General features: G+C 34.6%; 1 protein-coding gene across 2 annotated transcripts in view; it reads left to right on the top strand.

Annotated features, from left to right (window-relative positions):
• Window positions 1-22050, top strand: part of Gbe1 (1,4-alpha-glucan branching enzyme 1) — a 278447-nt gene that overhangs the window by 36331 nt on the left and 220066 nt on the right. For both annotated transcript variants that reach the window (XM_074072930.1, XM_074072931.1), the window contains exon 2: window positions 21467-21636. In XM_074072930.1, the coding sequence (XP_073929031.1) occupies window positions 21467-21636 (170 nt within the window). The remainder of the gene's footprint in view (window positions 1-21466; window positions 21637-22050) is intronic.

The raw sequence follows: 22050 nt of genomic DNA, 5'->3' as shown, positions 1-22050 counted from the left end.
GATCAATGTAAGTTTGAAGTCTACTTTGTTTGATACAAGGATTACTATTCCTGCCTGTTTTTGGGGGCCATTGGCTTGGTAAATCTTCTTTCAGCCTTTCACCCTAAGCCAGTGTTTGTTTCTGTCAATGAGATGGGTGTTCTGTAAAAAACAGATCGTTGGATCTTCCTTTTTAATAAAGTTTGCCAAACAGTGTCTTTTGATGGGGAGTTGAGTCCATTGACATTCACTGTTAATGTTGATAGGTATGTGGTGATTCCTACAATTTAGTTGTTTTTGTTGTTTAAGAATTTGATTGTGTGCAGCTCAATCAGTGCTACCCCTTGATTCCTTGCCTTGTGTTCTCCTGTGGTTTTATACTGCCCGTCCTCTCGTGGTTTTGTTTGCTTTCATTTTCCGTGTGCAGAAGTCCTTGGAGAATCTTTTGTAGTGGTGGCTTGGTGGTCATATATTGATTTAGTTTCTGCTTATTGTGGAATATTTTTATTGTTCCATCTATTTTGAATGATAGTTTTGCTCAGTAGAGTATCCTAGGATTGAAGTTATTTTCATTCAGTGCCAGAAATACCTCACTCCATGCCCCTCCTACTTTTAAGGTTTCTGTTGAGAAGTTGGCTGTGATTTTGATTGGTTTACCTTTATATGTAATTTGTTATTTCTCTCTTGCAGTCTTCAATATTCTTTCTTTATTCTCTGTGCTTGTTGTTTTAATAATAATATACCATGGGGAGGTTCTATTTTGGTCAAGTCTGTTTGGTGTCCAGGAGGCTTCCTGTACCTGATTGGGCAAAACTTTCTTGAGATTTGGGAAATTTTCTGTTATTATTTTGTTGAATATATTATGAATCCCTTTTTCTTGGACCTCTTCTTTTTCTTCAGTGTCCATTGTTCTCAGGTTTGGTCTTTTGATGGAGTCAGTGAGTTCTTGCATATTTCTTTCACAATTCTTGAGTTGTTTGACTAATATTTCTTCAGTCTTTACTTTAATTTGTATTTTATCTTCGAGTTCTGAGTTTCTGTCTTCCATTTGTTATAGTCTGCTGGAGTAGCCTTCCACTGTGTTTTGGGTTTCTGATTCTTTTTTTCTGAGCTTTTCCGTCTTGGGGTACTTCCTCTTTAATATATTTTATTTTCATCTTTAATTCATTTATCTCTCTGTTTATAGTTTTCTGTGTTTCACTTTGGTGTTTATTTAGGGCTCCTCTGAGTTCATGTAATTGTTTCTATGTCTTCTCATAGTCCTTATATTTGGTGTCTTGAAATTTCTTGAGTGCATCTTGTACATTTTGGTTAACCATGTTTAGTATCTTCTCCATGAAATTCTCAGTGATTTCTTGCAAGATTTTTCTTTGAGGATGGTTTTATGGACATTGCTGGGTTCCTTAGTGTTGTTTGTCATTGTTTTGTTGGGGTGAGTAACTGGCTATCCATTTTCTTCCTTTCCCTTTGAATCTTGTATTAAATTATTTTTTTGAGGGAAATAGTTTCATTCCTTCATTCTTCCCATTTTCCACTTGATACAACTGTGTACTTGATAGAGTAGTTGGTGGTTTTAGTCGTTTTCTTTCCCTTGATTCAATTTTTGTTTTTTGGCTTTCTTGGTTATTAGGTAGGTTGGCATGTTTTCTATCCCAGGTCTGGAGGTGTAATTCAGCAATAACTAATTCACAGGTTTAATACCTGACCAGTTGCTTATTTATTATATGTGTTGACCCCTTGATGGTAATATCTATAAGCAGTAGGTGTTGGGGGGTTAGCGTTTGTTAGGCTAGCTATAGAAATTTGCGGAGTTGGTTAGGGTGGCACTAAAAGGGTAGTCAGGAAGTAGGGTAGGTGTGAGGGAAGTCATGTGTAGGCTGCTGGGTAATGTGGCCCTTGTGTGTGTTTTGGTGTATTTCTGTTACTGTAGTGTAGGGTGTTTGTGTCAGGGATTGCAGGGGCTTGGGATTATGTAAAGTTGGTATAATAGGTTGGTTAGCAGGTGGTGAGTATGTAGGAAGGAGTGGTAGTCTGGTGACAGGTTGGGGGAGATTAGGAGGGGAAGGTGAGGACAGGGAAGAGAGTGGATGAGAAGGGGCAGAAAGAGTAGTTGGGAAGGGAGCAATGGATTTTAGTACAGGAGCAGGAGGGAGAGTGAAGGGGGTGAGAGTAGGGATCAGAAGATGGTGATGGGAAAATCGATAGTATAGAGAGAAAAAAAATAGGAATAAAAATAAAACTTCCACAATAATAAAACAAATAAACAAAACAACATTAAAAAAAAGTTAAAAAAACAAAAACAACAACAAAACACCAGGTTCAGGAACAATAGAATTTCAGTCTTAGTTTTAGTTCTGGAGTTAACTTCTCCAGCATCCAGTCCTGGTACTGGCATATAAGCAGAAGCTCTAATGTGGTCTCACCAGGTGATTGGGTTGAGTAGTGTTTTGTTCTTCTGTCTACCAGTTTAATTGAAATTGTGAAGTACAGTAGATTTGCTAGATCATGCAGGGGGTCAGAGCTATTGTTTTCCTCAGTTGATTGCTGTGTTATTCTTCAGCTCCCAGCTGTTTGGTCAGCCCCTTTCCCATCAAGGTGGGGCAGTTCAATTTTGAATGCTGCCCTCAGGTTCAGGAGATCAGTTCTGTGATTTACTACTTGCCCTGCTTTGGAGATGGTTTATTGCTGTGTTTGTTTACTGAGAGTTAAGTTCTTTAAGGGGAGTTTAGTTCTTTGCCTCGCCCCCTTTCTCTGGGGCAGGTTTAGTGTTCTACCTGCCCCCTCTGCTGTCTGTGTTTTATTATAGTCCGCTGTTGGTTTTTCAGTTTTGCGGGGCAGTTGGCTTTTGAATGCTGCTCTCTAGCTCAGGGTATCAGTTCTGTGATCCACTACATTCTGTCTCAGGAGATGAGCTCTGTGATCTACTACCTGCCCTGCTTCAGGGAGTGGCTTATTGCCTACCCATTCTCAGTCTTCACTGCCTTTCCCATGTTTTTTTACTGTTAGTTCAGTGTTGGGTTTAGATCCTTTCCCCTCCCCCTTTTCTCTGGTGTAGTTTCAGCATTCCACCTGCCCCCTCTGCTGTCTGTGTTTGATTACATTTCGCTGTTTGTTATTCAATTTTGTTGGGGGTGGGGTGGGGAATCAGTCTGCCCACTGGGTGTGCTGGTTTATGTTCCTGGGAGTGGGTAGGGAATTCCCGTGTGGTACGTATTTCTCACCTGTTTGTTCTTTCAATTGATGTGCAGGCAGGTTTGGAGCTGGCAGTGGTGGCTGCATGAAATGGAGCCAGATTTTCTCAGTGTAACATGGTGTCGGGAGGCTTTCCATGGGCTAGGTGTTCATGATGTTGAAAGTTTAGTTTGGGTGATGTTGTATTTCTACTTGATGGAGGAAGGAGAAGGAAAGAATGAAAAAAAAAATTGCTGTGGGGAAAGAGGGTTTACCCAGGGCTGGACCTGCCTTGCTGTCTGTATAGCAGGTTGCAGCTGTTTGGTGCAATTGAAGGCTGATTTGAGGGACAGTATTTGAATTTTTTTCTTGCATCTAGTGTGATGGCAGTTATTATTTTGGCTAGAAGCAGTCAGAATTACCCAAGTGTGGCTCTAACGTCCCAGGGAAGTTTTTGGAGTCACAGAACTTAGGCTTTCTGCTGCCATACCCAAGTCACCATCTTGGATCTCTCTAGGCTGCAGATCTTGCCTTTGACTGTCAGTTACTCCTTATTCCAGAGTGGGAAATGTCGTGTACAAGTAAGGAAGCCTGTCACTGAGTGGATTTGTAGTCCCCTTCTAACTTACGCAGTCTTATTGTGCAGATACAGTTATTTTCTAGGCTCATACTTTTACTACTTCTGTTTCCTGGCCCTAGGCACTTCCCTGTGATGCTAAATATGTGGAATTAGAGAGAGGAAGCAACTTAGTAAGGATAAATGCCTTTGGTATCTGAGTTACTTGTGTAGATTTTACTTGTGCCTTCTGAACCTACTTGCATTTGGTCTTATATATCCCTTTTCTATCTTAAATTGAAATTTCATTCTGTGTGTCTAGTTTGAAGGTTTGATGAATCATATAATACTCAGTTCAAAATGGAGAATTCATAATCATTTAATGTTTGATGGGCAGGCAGTTAATCCCTAGCAGCACCTATTAGTAAGCTATGAGCTGGTTTCCAAAGGAAGAGGAGTTGTCTGTAAAGAAGTGCGTAGGAACCCTTGATACATTCCTCATATACTTGCTCCTTGAGACAGAGAATGAAGTGGTTGAGAAGGTTAGATGGTGAGTTTAGAGAGACAAATGGAAGATATTTGACACAATCAAACTCTTTGAAGAATTTTAATGATAAACATTTAATTAGCTTTTCTTTTTTTTTTTTCTGGTCAGGGATATTTAATTGTTTTTTCTTCCCTTCTCCTTCCTAATTGTATTCCTCCCTTTTTTGTGTCATTTTTTTCCTCCCTTCCTTGGTCTTTTCCTTCTATCTTTTTCTCCTGTCTCCATTATTAATAACTTAGAATATGTTTCTGATACAGATTCCATTGCAATATTGATTTTTCACTGTTACCACATATGGTGTGTTCACTTTCTTTTCTGTTAATACTTGCCTGTTTCTCCTTTCAGAGGAAAAATTGGATGATGTTATTTCACATTGTTTCCATTAGGTATCTTTGTTAGAGTGGATCTGTGAGCAGGGTAATTAGAAGGCTTATGACTATAGTTGGAATAAATCAGTTCCTCTTGAATTATTATAGGTCCTCTTCATATCCACCCAAAGAGTTCCTGCTTTAGAAATTACCACATTTTTTTACAAAGTTTAAATTACTTTCAGTACATGTAATTATATTTAGTATGTCAGATGTTTTTGTTTCTATAATATGTATATGAACCAGATTCTTTCTCAAAGAGATATTTTGAATTCAGACAGTTTGATACTGTCTTCTTTCTCCTCAGTGTTAGTATATCTTTTCGTTCATTTGCAGTGTTTTATAATATTTTTGGTTTAACAGATTGTCTATAAATTAATATACAAATAAAGTATTACCAGGAAACTAATATTTATTGGTAACTGTAGTAATTGAGAGATTGAATTGAGAATTCTATATAATTAGATTATACAATTCAAAATGATCATGTGATCATCTTTAAATATAATCTTTTGCTTTGACAATTCTGGCTGGGTGTCAGTTTTAGTGAAAAAAAGGCTACATTAAGAATCTGTTAGTTAGGAGACCATCAGGACAGGCTTGAATTATGAGAAAACAAATGTCATTTTAGTTTATTCAGCATGAATGTATCTTCCAAAAGAAGCTTAAAAATATACTGCCTACTTTTTCCTATTTTTGCTGGGAATCTCATTTTATTTTGACATTCACATTCTCATTTGTACATTAAGTTGAATTTGTTAAAATTTCTCATCATAATTTGAAAATTTGCATTGGAGACACTTGCCTCTGTATTATGTAATGATTCTTAAATGGCAGATGATTAAAATTATTTATCTGTAAACATTTAAATACAGAAATTTTATAAATCTGAATTGACAGTACTTCTTAAGAAGTAGTTTACTGTTCTAGGAATCCCTTGGTTAATTCTATCAGTGTAGAGATCCTCTAACACTCATCACATAATTAATGGTTTTTTCTCTTCCCCATGGTAGATTAGTCATCTGTGACTGTTTAATTTGTTCTCAAATAGCACTAAGATCTGTGGGTCTCTTTTAGGAAAATGTTACAAGTTTTGTATCAAGGGAAACCAATATGTGCTATTTGTACAGTTCCTGTTAGGAATTTTTACCCAGGAATTAAGCATGTTTGCATTTTCCTATTTCCATTAAAGAACATCAAGTATCATGACCATAAAACTGCCTTAATTAGGTAATTTGGTTGATTAGCTGTCATCATTGTCATCATTTCTGTCTTAGGGAGGAGAACAGAGGAACCGGGACCTCTTCTTCTCTATCAGTATCTTCCTCTCTTGCCTTTTACCATCAGCCATGACATTACTCACCAAGGCATACTTACATAGCCTTGCTGGGCCATACCACTTTGTCCAGTGCTCACAGCCAAGGAATTGTCATCTTATTATTCTTAAAAAGAGACCAGAGAAAATCATGAGAAAGAGCATTTCTCATATGTAATCTCAATACTGATGTGTATCAGGAGATACCTGATGTCACTTTTAGTGGAAAAAAAAAATTCCAAAGGGGGATATAGTGATAGAGACTGTAATTCTGCAAGGAGAAATATGACTGTATGAAAAAAATCTGAATTTTACCAAGCTTGGAACATCATCTTACTCCCTTAAAAAGGCAAAAAAAAAAAAAAAAAAAAAAAAAAAGGAAACTTTATTAAGTAGTGATGTATTCATCAGTAGATATTTAAAACAGTTTGGTGTACATTTAGTGATGTGAAAAACTTTCTCCATCTTACATGTCTGTGACCTTTATTGCCAGAAATTGGGTCCAGTCATAGGCATTTTGGCCAACATTTCAGATCTTGAGTTTGATTAACATCCATTTGGGTCAAAATGTAGAAGAACTACACTTATAGGAACATAGTTTTAAAGAATTATTTAAATAATTGCTCATTGTTGAGGCTATGGATTTTGGATCCTGAGCATATGAATAGTATTGCTTTGAAGAATGCATGATTGCAGATGTGGAGAAATGATAGGTAGGGTTGGTTAATTCCAAGGGTGACTGTCATTAGGCCTAGTTGACTAGAAGTTGAGAATGCAATGATTTTTTTGATGTCATTCTGTGTTAGGGCACAGATTGCTCTGAAGAGGGTTGTGATAGCTCCTAGGCATAGTATAGTTGATATAATTAGTTGACTGGATTCTAGGAGGGGTGAAATCGGATTAGAAGGAAGATTCCTTCTCCGACTGTTGTGCTTGAGTGAAGTAGGGCTGATACTGGTGTTGGACCTTCTATGGCTGAGGGGAGTCATGGGTAGAGTCCAAACTGGGCTGATTTTCCGGTGGCAGCTAGTAGTAGGCCTAGCAGGGGGATTGTTGTTTTTTTAGGGTCTATGAATAGTTGTTGACTGTAGAGGATTTATGTGACTCAAGTGGCTAAAATTAGCTATAGCATTTGGATTTAGAGTGTTTGAATTATGAAGGCATTTTTACTTTTCCCCTCTTATTTTAGATTTGCACTTTTATTTTGGGAAAATTAATTTTTGCTTCTGATGAATGATACTTTTTTCCTTCAATGAAACGTATCACATGTTTCTGTATAGATGAAATCATTAAAAAAGTGCTTGCTAATCTAAGGTGTTTTGACTACAGTTTTAGAGTTGTACAAGGCAGGCAGAGAAAATTTAGAATACTTTTATTTTAATTATTTGGAGCTCCCCCCATTTTTTCCTTCCCCGTAGAAAAGTTTTTTTCTTCTGTAAAGAATCTTTGGTTCTTTTTATTGACTACAAAGATTTTGGTGAGTAGGGGACTTTGGCTAATGATTGTCATTTTAATTATATCTTGGTACCACAGAACTGTGAAAAATAATTAAGGAATAGAATCTTAATGATCTTATTATCATACTTGGAAACATTTTTATCTCTTAAGTTTAAAATGTTAGTAACAAAATGTCGGTAAATTACTATTTTTAATGTGATTTTGGAAATAAATCTAGTTCTACCTAAAGTGACTTGTATGAAAGGTGTATATACATACATACATACATATATATATATATATATATATTTATAGAATGAATCTTTTGTTGCATTCAGGCTTCTCTCAGTTATAACCATGTTCACTGAACCAGTACAGCAACTGAGAATGGATTCTTGTGGAGAAAAATGTCAGATACACTTTTCTCAGCAGTTGTTGAGCTGCCGGATTCTTGATGGGGTACAATTATTGCTTAGGTGTTGATTCCAGTAGCAAAGTAAAGGGAGGGAATTTGAAACTTGATGTTTTTCAAGGATTAGAAATAAAAAGAGAAAAAGCAAAATAAGCATACACATAACCACAGCTCCAAACCATGCTTTGACTTTGGAGCTGGTTTGTGAGGCCAGTGCTTTTCATAGTCCTGCACACTAGCTGTAAGCAGGACGCAAAGCAGATAGAGCACTGCAAATACATAATTGCATGGCTGCCTCTGTCTTCTCTGGGAGTTTTAAATAGAAATATGTTACTCTTGAGGGTGCAGAGCTGGACTTTTGTGCTCTGATGGTAACCAGCCTTAGAAGAGAATGAGTATGTCATGCTTCAGTGCCGCTGCTTTTAGTATTTATTGTTTGTAAGCGTGGTTTTGATAATGTTGCTGGAAGTCAGAAGAAAGAAGGGAAATAGGTATTGAAGCAAACAATAATAAAATAGATCTATCGCTGGGACTCTGTGCAACAGGCAATGAAGTAATTTAAGATGTATTGCACTGCTTTTTTTTTTTTAATATAAGGTGAACAAATTGAATGGATTATTCTGTCCTGTCAGTGGTGGTTTTTATTTAAATATAGCATCTTTGATATTGCATTCTTCCTTAAAAAATACTTTTATTTAAAACTAAGACTACATGTCAGTCTACCATGGAGTGGAGCTGACATTTTGAGAATGGGTAAGGAAATATGTGGGAGCTTGCATTATGTTTTATCTTTGACAAAATGGTGGTATAAGCAGATACCACTAGAGAGTCCCACCAAACAGTAGTTTCCTAAGGACAGGCACCATGTTTTATTTATTTACTTTTTTAATTTTAATTTTTAATCCAAGAGATACTTTATTTAGCAGGTCAACTATTGGTTAGATACCCTACTACATTTGGAATTTTAGGTAGATGATTATACTTAGGCATATATGTGCATGTGTGTCCAAGCACACATCCTAGGAGCCTAAACTTTATGTATGTATGTATTTATTGGCCGTACTGGGGGATGTACCCAGGGCCTCATGCTGGCTAAGCAGATGCTACCACTTAAGCCACATGGCCAGGCTTTTTGCATTGGCGATATTTGAGATAGGGTCTCACTTTATGCCTAGCTGGCCTGGACCACCATCCTCCTATTTCTGCTTTTGCTTATAACTGGATGACAGACACACCCAATCATTGGTTGAGATGGGATTTCCTGAACTTTTTGCATGGATTGGCCTTGAACCAGTATCTTACTCATGATCTCTTATCTCCCCAGTGACTGAGGATTACAAGTTTGAGCCACTGTTCCTGGCCCCTAAACAGTTTTTTGAATGAATTAATAATGAGTTAAAGAGCTGTGTGTGTGTGTGGGGTCAATACAGACAGAATCAGTCAGCTTTGAACATTAAAGGGCCTCATATATTGGATTTGAGCGGAGTGGTCAGTGTTAGTGTGTCATGTTATTGATTTAGCAGAGTTATGACTTTTGCTATAATGGTTTGAGCACACTTTATTAAAGTAGACACTGGACTAAACACGCTCTACCTTAAAACTTTAAAATTGTTTTTAAAATATCAAACTAAAAGTTAATACTATACATCTTTTTTATATTTTATATTCTGTCTTCTCTGAATGTTTGAACTAGGAAAAAATAATAGAGATCAAAATGAAAATATCTTAAGCCCATTATCAAGAGCTCATAGTTATATTTAGATGTATAATCTTTTAGATAACGTTTCTATACATTTTTATCCATGTAATGAACAATGAGAATGAACAAGAATCCTTTAAAAGTTGATTTTTTTCACAATGTAGTCTATTATGAACCTCATATCACTAAATATAGATCTAGCACTTCCTAATATTTCATGTATGAATGTCAAATACATATTCAGTAAAATCATATCTGCGATATGCATTGATAGTACTCAATAATTAGAAGATATGATGTGGAAATATTAATTCTAGCAGTTGAATTTTTCCACAAAAACTTTGAGAATTATTAGGAGTGATTTGAAATTGAGATGAATTAATCACTGTTAACAAATCATTATTTTGAGTATGACTATTTTTAAGGTCCTTCAACATAAATCTCAAGGAATCTTTGAAAATTTTGTTTCTCCCAATAACTTGCTGGGTGACCTTGGTTAAATAACTTTTTTGATCTTTGGGTTTCTCATCTGTGCTGTACTACAGAATTCTTAGCCAGAGAATTGAGAGAATTAAATGAGATTCTGGTTGTAGATCACTTAGTATATTGCTGGGTATATTGTACATGCTCAAAACCAGGTAGCAATTACCATTAAAGTCATTCCGTGGTTATGACATTTTCTCCTCTTACAAACATGTCATGATCAAACGTGCTCAGAAAAATTTTGTTCAGTGTCTGTCCTTAGAGAATATTGTGCAAAGGGTTGAGGATATAAAATTAAAAACAAACAAAAAAGCAAACAGGATTCTTGAGTTAATGACTCTTATAAACTGGTAGAAGAAAAAAAATGTCAGGAGAGAAATTTATAACACTGTATGATTTTGCCCTTTTGGAAATTTGTCCAAAGTTTTTTGTGAACTTAGCTTTGGGAAAGGTTGAACTGAACCAATGAGGAGATTAATTATCAGTATCAATATGTAATTTGTCCAGTGCATGTGGGGACCACAAAAGTGGGAAACTGTTTCTCAAGCAACAGAAGATTTACGTGAGTGCAAATTCCATTTTACTAATGTTGAATAGGCTATTAAATTATTAATCACCATGGCATCATTAGTAAACAAATTTAGATGTACTCGCATGGAATTTAACTTTGGGGCCATATCAGTTTATAGCATGTGCCTTGTTTATAGTAGTTGACTTGGTGCAGGAGCCCTCAATAATATGGTAAATGAAATTTATAATTGTTAGTTTATATCTATACTTCATTACATAACCTACTGAGAAATGTTGCTCAACAACTTTTAAATATGTTGTCTCAATCCAAATTTGGGTAAATATTTAAAAAACATAAAATATATAATTTGGGGAAAATTATAAACCATGAAATTTGCAAACATTGTGAAAGACCACTGTGCTTGCCAAACTGCCTGTGTTCTCAGACTTACTCTATTTGGTCTGTCTTAGGTCATTAGTGGCAATAAGAAATGTAGGTTTGTGTGCATGCAAGATACACCCATACATGTGTGTATTTGTGATACAATGTAATTTTTATAGATGGATACAGATGTAAAGCTTGAAGTTTTATAGCTTGAAAGAGATTTTTTTCAATATTTTGGGAATCACTGAAAACTCTTTGATCTTTGTAGTTGTGCGGTAGACAGAATTTTGAAATCTTTGTCTCTCTTAGTAAGGCAAAGAACAGTTAGAATATTGATAGATACTTGATATTTCACCACTGTTTAGCCTAAAAACATCTGGACTCCTTAAGTTTATGGCTGTCTATATTTAATCAGTTCTTAAATGGGATTGGATAAGTACCAGTACATATAAGCTTTCTGATCTCTGATGATTTTTTTTAGGTAAAAAATAATTTTGTTTTTAATCTTGTGATCAGTATTATGACTTTATATAGTTTGAAATTCTGTATCAGAGTTATAAATAGTGCTTGTCATAGCTCTGATAAACTTTCAAAGAATATTATCAAAATAGTACTCTACTTATGTATGTTAAAATTATATATATATTCAGAAAATTTCTTGTTTCCATTTCTTGCTTCAGCTCAATTCAAGTTCATTGTGGTAAGCATTCCAACCCTCACAAAAAAAATTCCTTGGACAATTCAAGTCATCAGCCATATGGTATCTGCTCATTGATAGACACTAAAAATAAAAAAGAAAAATTAAAGTGCTTTGTAGACAGGTGGAGTGGCTCAAGTGGTAAAAGCATCTGCCTAGCAAGCGTGAAGCCCTTGATTTGAAGCCCCAGTGCCACCAAAATAAATAAATAAAAAAGCTTTGTAAATTTGTTTAGTTATTGTAAATAATAAAAGGTAATGTTTTTCATGTGAGTTTTCTGCTAATTTTATTTTTGGCCGTTTGTAGCACTCTTACTTATAACAAAGGTTCAGCATATTAAAAAGTTCATTACGTTAAAATTATTTAAAAATAGTAGCTAATAATTTAGATTTAGTATACAAATTCATGTCAGTTGGAAAATATAAACTACCAAACTTAGTAGATGATATTATAATGAATGACAGATACCTTGGAGACAAAATCTCAGATTTACCTTTCAGCTTCACCTACTTACTAGCTATGTTACCTTGGGCAAAATTGCTTATCCTCTTCATTCTCTTTTCTGTGCAATGGGAATACTAACAGTACCCCTCCCCCACATTGATTTACTGTTCTTATAATAATGCCTAGAACATAGTAAGTGCTCTGTAAAATGTAATTCATTTTACCCTTGTGATATTTATAAATTATTATTTTTCTGTTGATAGAGTATTTCTCTTGTTTTATTTGCTGTGCCTTTTGCATTTCATAGATTGGTTGTATGCTGCAAGAAAAATGGTATTTGTAAAATTGCTTATTTGTGCATGATATAGTTACTTACACTTTTTGATATATAGATGTCCAAAATAACCTGAAAATTAGGGTTCTGCTTTTTCTTTCTTGGTTGGGACAATTTACTACCCAACTAAGAATCAAAGATGTTTAGAGTGTAGATTTTAGGTTCTTAAACCTGCTTAGGACTTTTCAATTCAACTTTGTTTTATGGAAGAGGAGCCCAAAACTTTGGGGGTTTATCTTTACAAAGGTTACATGGCTAGTGTCAGGTTTAGGATATGTAACTTTTGACTCCTTAAGCTTCCTCTGGTTTTTCTTTCCATGATGACTATATGGTTTAGCCAGTGTTTGGGTAACAGTGGCATTCCCATTAAAAGACAGAAAACTTCACCACTTTTTATCTATTCATTGCTACAATGAATGGTGCCATAAGGACAAGATTCTGGTGATGATTTTAAAGTTTGGAATTCCTTTTCAGCAAGTTAGATGGCCATCCATTCTGAGGGGCAAACTATTGTGCAGACTATGGTCTTCATAGCACAGGACCTAAAGCTTCTTTCTCTAGACTCCTTTTCTGGTGTTTGCTATATAATTTTTCCAAAAAGAGAAACCTGAACAGAACAGCAAACCACTGTTTGAGCCAAGATCGTTGAAACATTAAGTCAGAATTCTTCCTAGAAATCAGTAGACTAAGACTGTGTTAGCTCATGTTTCATATTACACAAGAGAAAATAAACTGAAAGGTCAGTTGAACAGTTACAGCAGTGCCCTTTTCCAAGGTAATCAGCAGAGCATGTAGGAAAGACGTGAACAGAAGCGTGACTGGAAAGAGAGCAGTGATAAAGAGGCTGGCCATGCCAAGAGCTCGGGACAGCGCTTGACACTTTTAGGCTGACCAGATGGGCCATCTCACAGGGCTTACCTTCTATAATTCTGATTTATTGCATTCAGATGATTTTTTTTCCTACTTAGGCAGTCAGGGTTTTACTTTGCCAGAAGACACCAGAAATTTTAATATTGTCCATTAATTATAAGTTGGTAAACTGTAAGGCAATATATTAATATGCTTGTAACCATGAGACAAGGCACAGTGATTAAAATTAATTCCTAGTTACAATTTGTTAATTTATTATAATTAATTAACCTGTTAAGTCAAAATATGTTTACATTATGACAGTATAGTAGATTCTTTAACTTGCTTCCTTAACTTAATTTTATTTCCGTTGTTCTAAATGTAGAAATCTAGAAAGAGATACTTTATTATTAAAAGAAATAAGACATTATAAGACTTATTTTATAATTCAAAGAAATAAAAAATATATAAGGATTTCTAAGTGATACCACTAAGTGGACTACATTGGATTCTTTGTACATTAAATAGTTACATCTTATTAAAAAAATGTAAGAGTTAGACCTAAGGAGTTTCAGCAATGATCTCTCCTGGTTTCTACTGTATGTGGTTCAATACCAGAATTAGGAAATACCATTTAACAAACATCAGCCAATATTTACTTTCATAACACGATTTTAAGTAATACCAACTCTAACTTTTGAAAGATTTCAATTCAATTTCAATTGTCCTCATTTTCCTCCTCCTCCAAAATATTTTAATGATGTCTATACAATCATAATTTCTCTTTGTACTTTTATCAACTTGCAACTGAATGAAGCCACTCTTTATTAAATGTAGCTTTAGAGTAAGTAAGAACAAAATGATTATTTATATAGCTTTTATTCTATAGCATCAGAAAATAAGAAACCAACTTTGTGTTCTCAAATAAGATCTGATGATGTATTTGTCAGACTAGTCAGAATCACTTTGATTGTGTTTTAGAGATGGTACCTCATGAATATTAAAATTAGTAACAATATTTTCTTATAATTGAATTAATGTTTAGATTTCATTATTTTAACTAGCATGGTAAAATTCAGTTTTCTTATGATTTTAGGTTTTCTGTTTCTACCAAGATACTTTATTCATGAGACATTCTATAAAATAATTTAGTGTTTGTGGACAAGTTATACATAGGAACAACAACTTTGACATCAATGGTATTATTATTCTGTTTTATAAATGAAGAAGCTGAGACAGACATGCCTGGAGTCCCAGCTACTCAAGAGGCAGGGATAAGGAAGATTCAGTTTTCAAAGGCAGAAAGTTGGTGAGACCCCTGCATCTCAATGAACTCATGATGGTGTACATCTGTAATCCCAGCCATGGGGAAGCATAGGTAGGAGGATCTCAGTGTGAAGCCAGTCCAGGCAAAAAGCAAAAGACCCTATCTGAAAAATAACCTAAAGTAAAAAAGGCTGGAGTTGTGGTCTGCATGGGTAGAGCCTGAATTTAAACCCTAGTACCAAGTAGTTTGTAACATTGTAAAAACTTGTAAATGCCACAATGTATCCCTATACAGCAGAACAATAAAGGAAAAAAAAAGGAGGAAGTTGAGATTCTGGATAATTAAGTTAAAAAACTTTAAAACCAGTTTGCTAATGGTCCTAGCACTATAATTCCCCCGCCCCCTAGTTTGTTATTAGGTCTGTTACGAAGCAATTAGTCTCAGACTAATTCTATGTATGAAATACTCATTTAATTAGCATCTGTTCCCAAGTGTTATGAACACAGGCATTGCAATATTGAGAAAAGCTGCTTGAATGAGAAACAAAGAGCTGTATTACACTGTGTTGAGTGGGCATGAAATGATGGAATTTGTCCAGTACTAGCTTATAAACTTGTTGGCATTCACCTTAAATAGCATGAGTGCAGACACTGTGTCCCCTGGGTCCTCACGTCCCCTGATTTGTTGCGCATCTGTGGAGATCCATACAATTGATTTTGATATATGTGCTTAAGTCGATGGACTGGATTCTTGAGAGAGGTGTATTTCCTTCTGTAGCTTGCTTGGTCACACAGGGCCATAAGGAGGAAGGGTAAGGAATTTATTTAAGACTATTTCTCCTTCTCTATGTTTTATTAGGTAAAATTAGTCTCAAAGGCCGTGTCTTTATTACTCCACATATCTGTGTTGTAGTGCAATGGATTGAATGTTTGTATCGCCTCATAATTCATATGTTGGAGCCCTAGTTCCCAGTATGAGGGTATGTGGAGATGGGGCCTTTGGGAGCTAGTTAGGTCATAAGGGAGACCCCTCATACTGGGATTACTGCATGCATAAGAAGAGATAGCGAGCTTGCAGTGAGAAGACGGCTATCTAAAAACCAGGAAGAGTACCTTTTCTTGACACTACATCAGCTGGCTCCTCAGTCAGGGATTTCACAGCTTCAGAACAATCAGAAATGAGTGCTGTGGTATTAGCTCCAGCAGTCTGAACCAGCATGCTGCGTTTGTTCTCTTCAAGTGTTTTCTTGTAAAAATCTAAAAATCTTAGTACTTTTCTTCTAATAGTGTGTTTATTCATTATGTTATGAGTAAGGTATTCTAATCATTTTAGGTACATTATTTCAGGTGACTATCAATGCATCCTTATGAAGTAGATTTTATTATTCCTATTTCAGAGTAAGAAATTTAGTCTCTGTTACAACTGGTAAGAGAGATAGGTTTGGGATTTAAATTCAGGCATAATAATTCTAATCTTGAGCTTAACTCTAACCATTGTATCACCAATGTCTGGAAACATTCTTACAACAGGTGCTCACTAAAATTTTGTTCATTGATTATTTATTACATTAAGTGTTTCAGGTGCTTGGAATACATTGGTGTACACAAAAGATAATTTTCCTCATCTTTGTGGAATTTACATTCTGCCTGCTTCTGATTTGAGTGTTAGTTTTTACATCAATACCTAATGTAATGTTGTCATACTCTTTCCTTTCTGTCCCATCTCCCACATATGACAAAGAATGCCTTGTTTTCCAAAGGTCCATATGTGAAGAGTTGGGTCCTCAGGGTGGTTCTATTGGAAGGAATGTGGACAGACAGGTGGTGGAGCTAGTTCCAGGTCCTTACGTCATTATGGGTATGCCATGTAAAGAATGTGGGATCCTAGACTCTCTCTGCTTCTATTTGAGATATGTGACTATTCTGTTCCTACATGCTCTCCCTCCATAATGTGCCATTCTCGCCAAAGGCCAAAATAATGGTACTGCCAAATATTGGACTCAGACCCCCCAAAGCCTTTTTTCTGTAAAGGTAGTATTTCTATAGTCTGGTATTTTGCTGTAGTAATGCAAAATGACTAATACAAGATGGGCTATGATGTCAAATTTTAAATTCTTTTCATTGCTCAATCTTGTAACAAAAGAATCCCTGTGCTTTCACCCCTCTATTTAATAAAGACTTCGCTAGTCTATGGACTCTTCCTACCAAAATTCATCCTTGACAATGTTCTTTTTAAGTGATGTCTCTGATCATATCAGTTTTTTTTCTGTAAAGTCTTTTAAAGGTTTTAATTTTTATTCAATTTATTACATGGCTGACATCTTTCTTTTCTATCTTGATTGGCCACTGGATCCCCTCATATTCTCCTACTTTGACTAAACACATCTCAGCAAGAATTACCTAATGTCTACACAAGTAATGCTTTTCTCTATCTTTACCAGATGTCAAAATATACCATTCCTCTTTCAAGGAGGCTCAAACTGTGATTTCATTGATTTGCTGTGACCTGTGAGGTTTCTTCCTATACAACAGGGGAAGAAAGTGAAAGACTGTTAAGTGACTTGTTCACGGTCACATGCCTTATTTAATAGAGTTGGAATCTGAATATAAGCTGTTTACTTCTGGAGAGTAAGTTATTATTATCCAACATTGACACTCTTAATTATAACATTAATAGCCTAAAAAGCAACACATAAAGAACTTTCTTTATAAGGAAAAGATGACTTTTAATTGGAGATTTTATTTATGTGTTTTAAGTAATGATGATACATCTTTATTGGTTATTATGTTCATGACTTTGGGTAACTTACAAAATTCTCTGTGCCTGTTTCTTTTCCTTTAAAAAAAGAGTTAATTGGTGTAGATCAAATCTGATAATACAACAATTCTCTATATAAAACGTTAGTTCCTGTATTAACTGCATTTTGTGTTCTTGGTTACCAAGAATTTGACCTAGTTTTTAAATATCCTATAAATTTATAGTGAAATATTAAGAGGAATGACTTAGCAGGAGAGCCATATGTGTGATGAGCTTGCTGTGTCCTCAGGCATTTTCCTTTTTGAGTCTCAGTGATTTCAAAGTGGAATGTACCTTCCTGTATCCAGAGCTATGCTGACCTTGAGGGAAGTCAAGATATTCAGTTAGAGTAATAGAATGCTATAATCCTGTTTCCATTGAAATTTTTACCAAATGGAATGTTTGAACATACCTTATGAAATGTCTCAAGAATTATTTCTTAAACTTACATCTAAAAATGTATTGTAAAAGCATTTTTCTTACTTTAACAATAAAATTATTACCACATTTGTTTAATCTTCTAGTTTATGCCTTTTGAAAACTCAGTAATTTTCTTTCTATTATATGTTTATTTTTTGCCTTAAGTCTTGATTTTTTTTGTTCATTATTCCGTAGTGTTTGATCATTTTATTTCATGAGATTACTTATGCCATTTAATATGGATTAGAGTTTCCCTATGCCAAGAACCAGAGCTTCCGATATGTGGAACAGATTATAAAATCATTCTTCTTACAGGTTTTAAACAATTTACATAGGGCACTCTGTCAGACCTGTGGATCCTGGTATGTTTGTTAAGGTTAGTATTTTAAGTACTTTGATACAGTTGCCAGTGTTTAAGGAAAGTTAATAGAAAAATCTGAAAATTTTCTGTTTTAAAATAGTTATCCGATTGGGTAAAATACACTTGGCAACTCTGAGCTGTAGTTATCGAGTAGGGGCTTCAGCTGTTAGATGGGGTGTGTATTCTCTATCTCAACAGAATTTGTTTTTCTCTGTTGTTCTCAATACTCTGTGGCCAGCTTCACCAATCATTCTTTCATTATCTTGTTTGCACTTTTCATGTTTCTCATGTGGGATCAGCTCCTGATATTTGTGATATCTACCCAGCTCCAGTGGATGATTCAGTTTGTATCTCTGGAAGAAGAACTATCCATAAGACTGGGATTACTTTGGTCGTGATTCTATATTAGTACATTTTGGTCTATCTCATTCTACTCAGTGGCTCTCACATAATTTACTGTTCGGATATTCTACAAGTTTATCCTACCAATTTCCCATTTTTGAATAGGTAGGTCATTTTCTATAGTCTGATATTATATGTAATGCCATAATAAATATCATTGTTCACTTATGTGTTTTTGATTCCTGTGTGATGCTTCTAAAGGGTAAAGTTCTAAAAAAGGAATTGCTTATTTGAAGAGTTATTTAAAAATTTTTATAACTAATGCTCAATTTTTTTTCTAATTTGTACTCCAACAAGGAATGTTTGAGAATATCTCAAAAAAATATCTTGAGATTCACAAAATCCGGCCACACAGATTTTTTTTTTTAGTGGAAAAAAGAATTTTGAAGTTTAGATTTATACTATTTATATATGAATTTGCCATATTTTAATATGTTCTTGGTTGATATGATTTTTGTCTAGATTTCTGTGAAATCTTGGTTTTATGTATTTATAAAATATCATTTTTCATTTTGATATCTCTGTAAATTATTGTGATTTATAAGATCTATTTTTTAAAGACAGAATTATAGATACCACTGTGTTATTGTAAAGCATCCTTTCCTTATTGATTTGAAATGCCCTTGTATCACGTATTCAAGTTCTGTCTCTGTTTAAGATTATTTCAGAAACGCAGTCTTTTCTGTAGACTAGAAAGTATAATGATAACAGTGTTAAGTGACTCTGCTATACAATTCTTCTTTCATTCATCTTCTATTATTTTTGTGACCACAAAAATAATTCAGTAAGTTTCACATGCACTAAGTTTCACACTTGTTCAATGATAGTTTATATTTAAATAGTCTATATTCAGCCATATTCTACAATGACTGTGTATTTCTGTTTGTGTTCAATGTTTTAATTGCCAGTATTTTAAAAAATGAGAAATAGTTCAGTTTTCTTCAGGAATAATTCATTAGTTTCACTGACTTAAAACCATTTTAAAATTTGACAGTATTTTAAAAATCCCTTAGATTCAGATAGAAATTTGTCTCTCAACATTCTTTTTCTATTATTTAGTCTCCTTTAATATATTGCAATATGTTCTCTATAAATTTTACATCAAAGTAAATATGTAGAAACAATAATGATGTAGCCAGATGAATTGTCAGAAACCAAACATCACAACACACCCAAATCAATACATCAATATTATGAGTTCCAGATCCTCTTTATTCCTGTTCCAGTAACTGTACCTTCCAGAATAATTACTATACTTACTTCTAACATCACAGACTATTTCTGCTTGCATTAGAATTTTACTTGAATGATTGATGTTTGTGTGCCTTATGACTAGCTTCTATTATTAAACTTATTATTTGTGGGCAAAATCCCATGCAATCCTAGTTTTCAACTCAGTGTTTTTGTCATCTCAGCATTCTTGGGTTAATAGTTCACTGATTTAGGATTGTGTGGTTTTTACTTTGTCTTTTGTTTTTTTATGTGATGTTGCCTTTTTTCTACCTCGCTGTCTGTGGAAATTCTTTGTTTTGAATTTCAATACCTTCATTTAAGGTGTTGAACTAAAATATTATGTATGTCTTTGTTTTCCAAACTTTTCTTAAAACGTGCATGACATCCTCTTTTTAATATATAGAATTATTTTCTTAAGAAAAATTTGTAAATTGTCTTCCATATTTACTTTATTTAGTTTTATTTTTGTGATTCACTAGCCCTCTGTACTTTGATCTTTTTTGTCTATTTGGGATATCACTTCTCTTAAATGTCTCAACTTCTTTGTCCTTTCCTTCTCTATTCATCTTAATTTCCAGTTATTCATTTAATAATTTGCTATTTTTGCAGATTCTACTTTATCGATTATTTTCCAGTGAGGTATTTTGATCTTCCATTTGCTTACTTTGTTCTGAAATCTAAGTTTACTTACTTCTCATTCACATTGTTTTGTCATGCAGTCTCCTAGCACTTATTTTATTGAATTCATTTTTAATTCAGTTATATATAGTGTATAGTATAAAATATTTGTAAAAATGGTTCTTTATTCAGTTATGTAAAGGGGATTTTTCATTAGATTTTTCTCAGATTTTGGGTACTCCCTGTATATTCCCTATCTGGATTCTGTCATCCTCCTGGGTATGAGGAAGTGCTGTTTATTGTGTAGTTCTGGCACCTTCGCTTTGAAGAACACATGCCACATGGTTTACTTCTCTAGTTTTACCAGCTTTTTCCTGCTTTGCTTCTCCCCAGATGCAGGCAGGTTTTTTTTTTTTTTTTTTTGGTACCATACTGAATTCTGGGGGGACTGGGAGAGGGAGAGGAGCAGCCATGTGCTATTCTTGGTTCTTCTTGGCGATCTTCAGTTTCCTTTCATGGTCACTAGCTTTAGTAATTTGACATGATGTGTGCTTTTGCCATGCTCTGATGTATTAGGGATGTAGGGCAAGGTTAAACAAACTATAGCATGAAGACCCAGCACCTGTGTTTTGTAAATACAGGGTTATTGGAACATAGTCACACCTACTGATTAACCTATTGTCTGTGGCCCCATTCGTGTTTCAGAGACACCATTGCGTAGCTGAGATAGAGACCAAATGGCTGGGAAAACATAGAATATTCAGGAAAAGGTTGTGAAACCCTGCTATAGTGTAATTATATTTTTCTGGCTGGATTTTGACTATTTTACTTTCATTTTCTTAGGAGTAAGAGAAGAGTGATGTAGGAATTCTCTTCACTACACTCTCTTGACATGAAAGTTGCAATTATGCTGGTTTTTAAGTGATACATGGAATAGCACAACCACCATATTTCTTATACTACAATGCTTAAAATTAAAAAAAGTTTACTGAATTAGTTCATTTTATTTGATATAACACTTTTTATATCCAACCATGAAACTTCTACTAATACATGAAATTATTTATATTATTCCTCTTCAGTGATATCTTTTTACTGATAAAACTAGTATAGCTACTATATTATGATATCTTTTTGGAAATACTAACTTTCTTACTTTTTTTGTGTCTCTGCTTCTTCAAAGGTATAAGAAGTTTACCCAGATTTTGAGCAACATTGGCGAGAATGAAGGTGGAATTGATAAATTTTCCAGAGGCTATGAAACATTTGGTGTCCACAGAAGTGCTGATGGAGGCTTGTATTGCAAAGAATGGGCACCAGGAGCAGAAGGTGTTTTTCTTACTGGAGACTTCAGTAAGTATTTTGCAAGAACTGAAGACATTAGACTTTTATGAAGCATATGTATTTCATGCATATATATAACTATATGAAAATTAATGGTTCAATTAAATAACTGTATTTTCAGATAGGCCCATAAAATTTACTCAGTATTTGCCTTCATTTGGTACAGCTGTTTCTTTTATGATGTCATACATATTTTCCTGAAAAACTGTTTTTTCTACAATATTGTATACCAGAAAAAACAGGATAGGAGCAAAATCATGTTAGGAAGAGTGCTGTTAACGTACTTATCTTTGTTGGTAAGGACTGACAAAACCAAGAGCAATGTGGATCAAAATCTTGGCGTAGTTAGAGCCCCACTAGCTTTTGCACCTCACAAACTAGCAACAGTTATGCAGGGATTGCCTATTTTCTTTACACTATGGA

Source organism: Castor canadensis, chromosome 5 (genome assembly GCF_047511655.1).
Source record: "Castor canadensis chromosome 5, mCasCan1.hap1v2, whole genome shotgun sequence".
NCBI lineage: Eukaryota > Metazoa > Chordata > Mammalia > Rodentia > Castoridae > Castor > Castor canadensis.
Note: the sequence above shows the minus strand (reverse complement) of the source record. Positions and strands in the feature narration are given on the sequence as shown.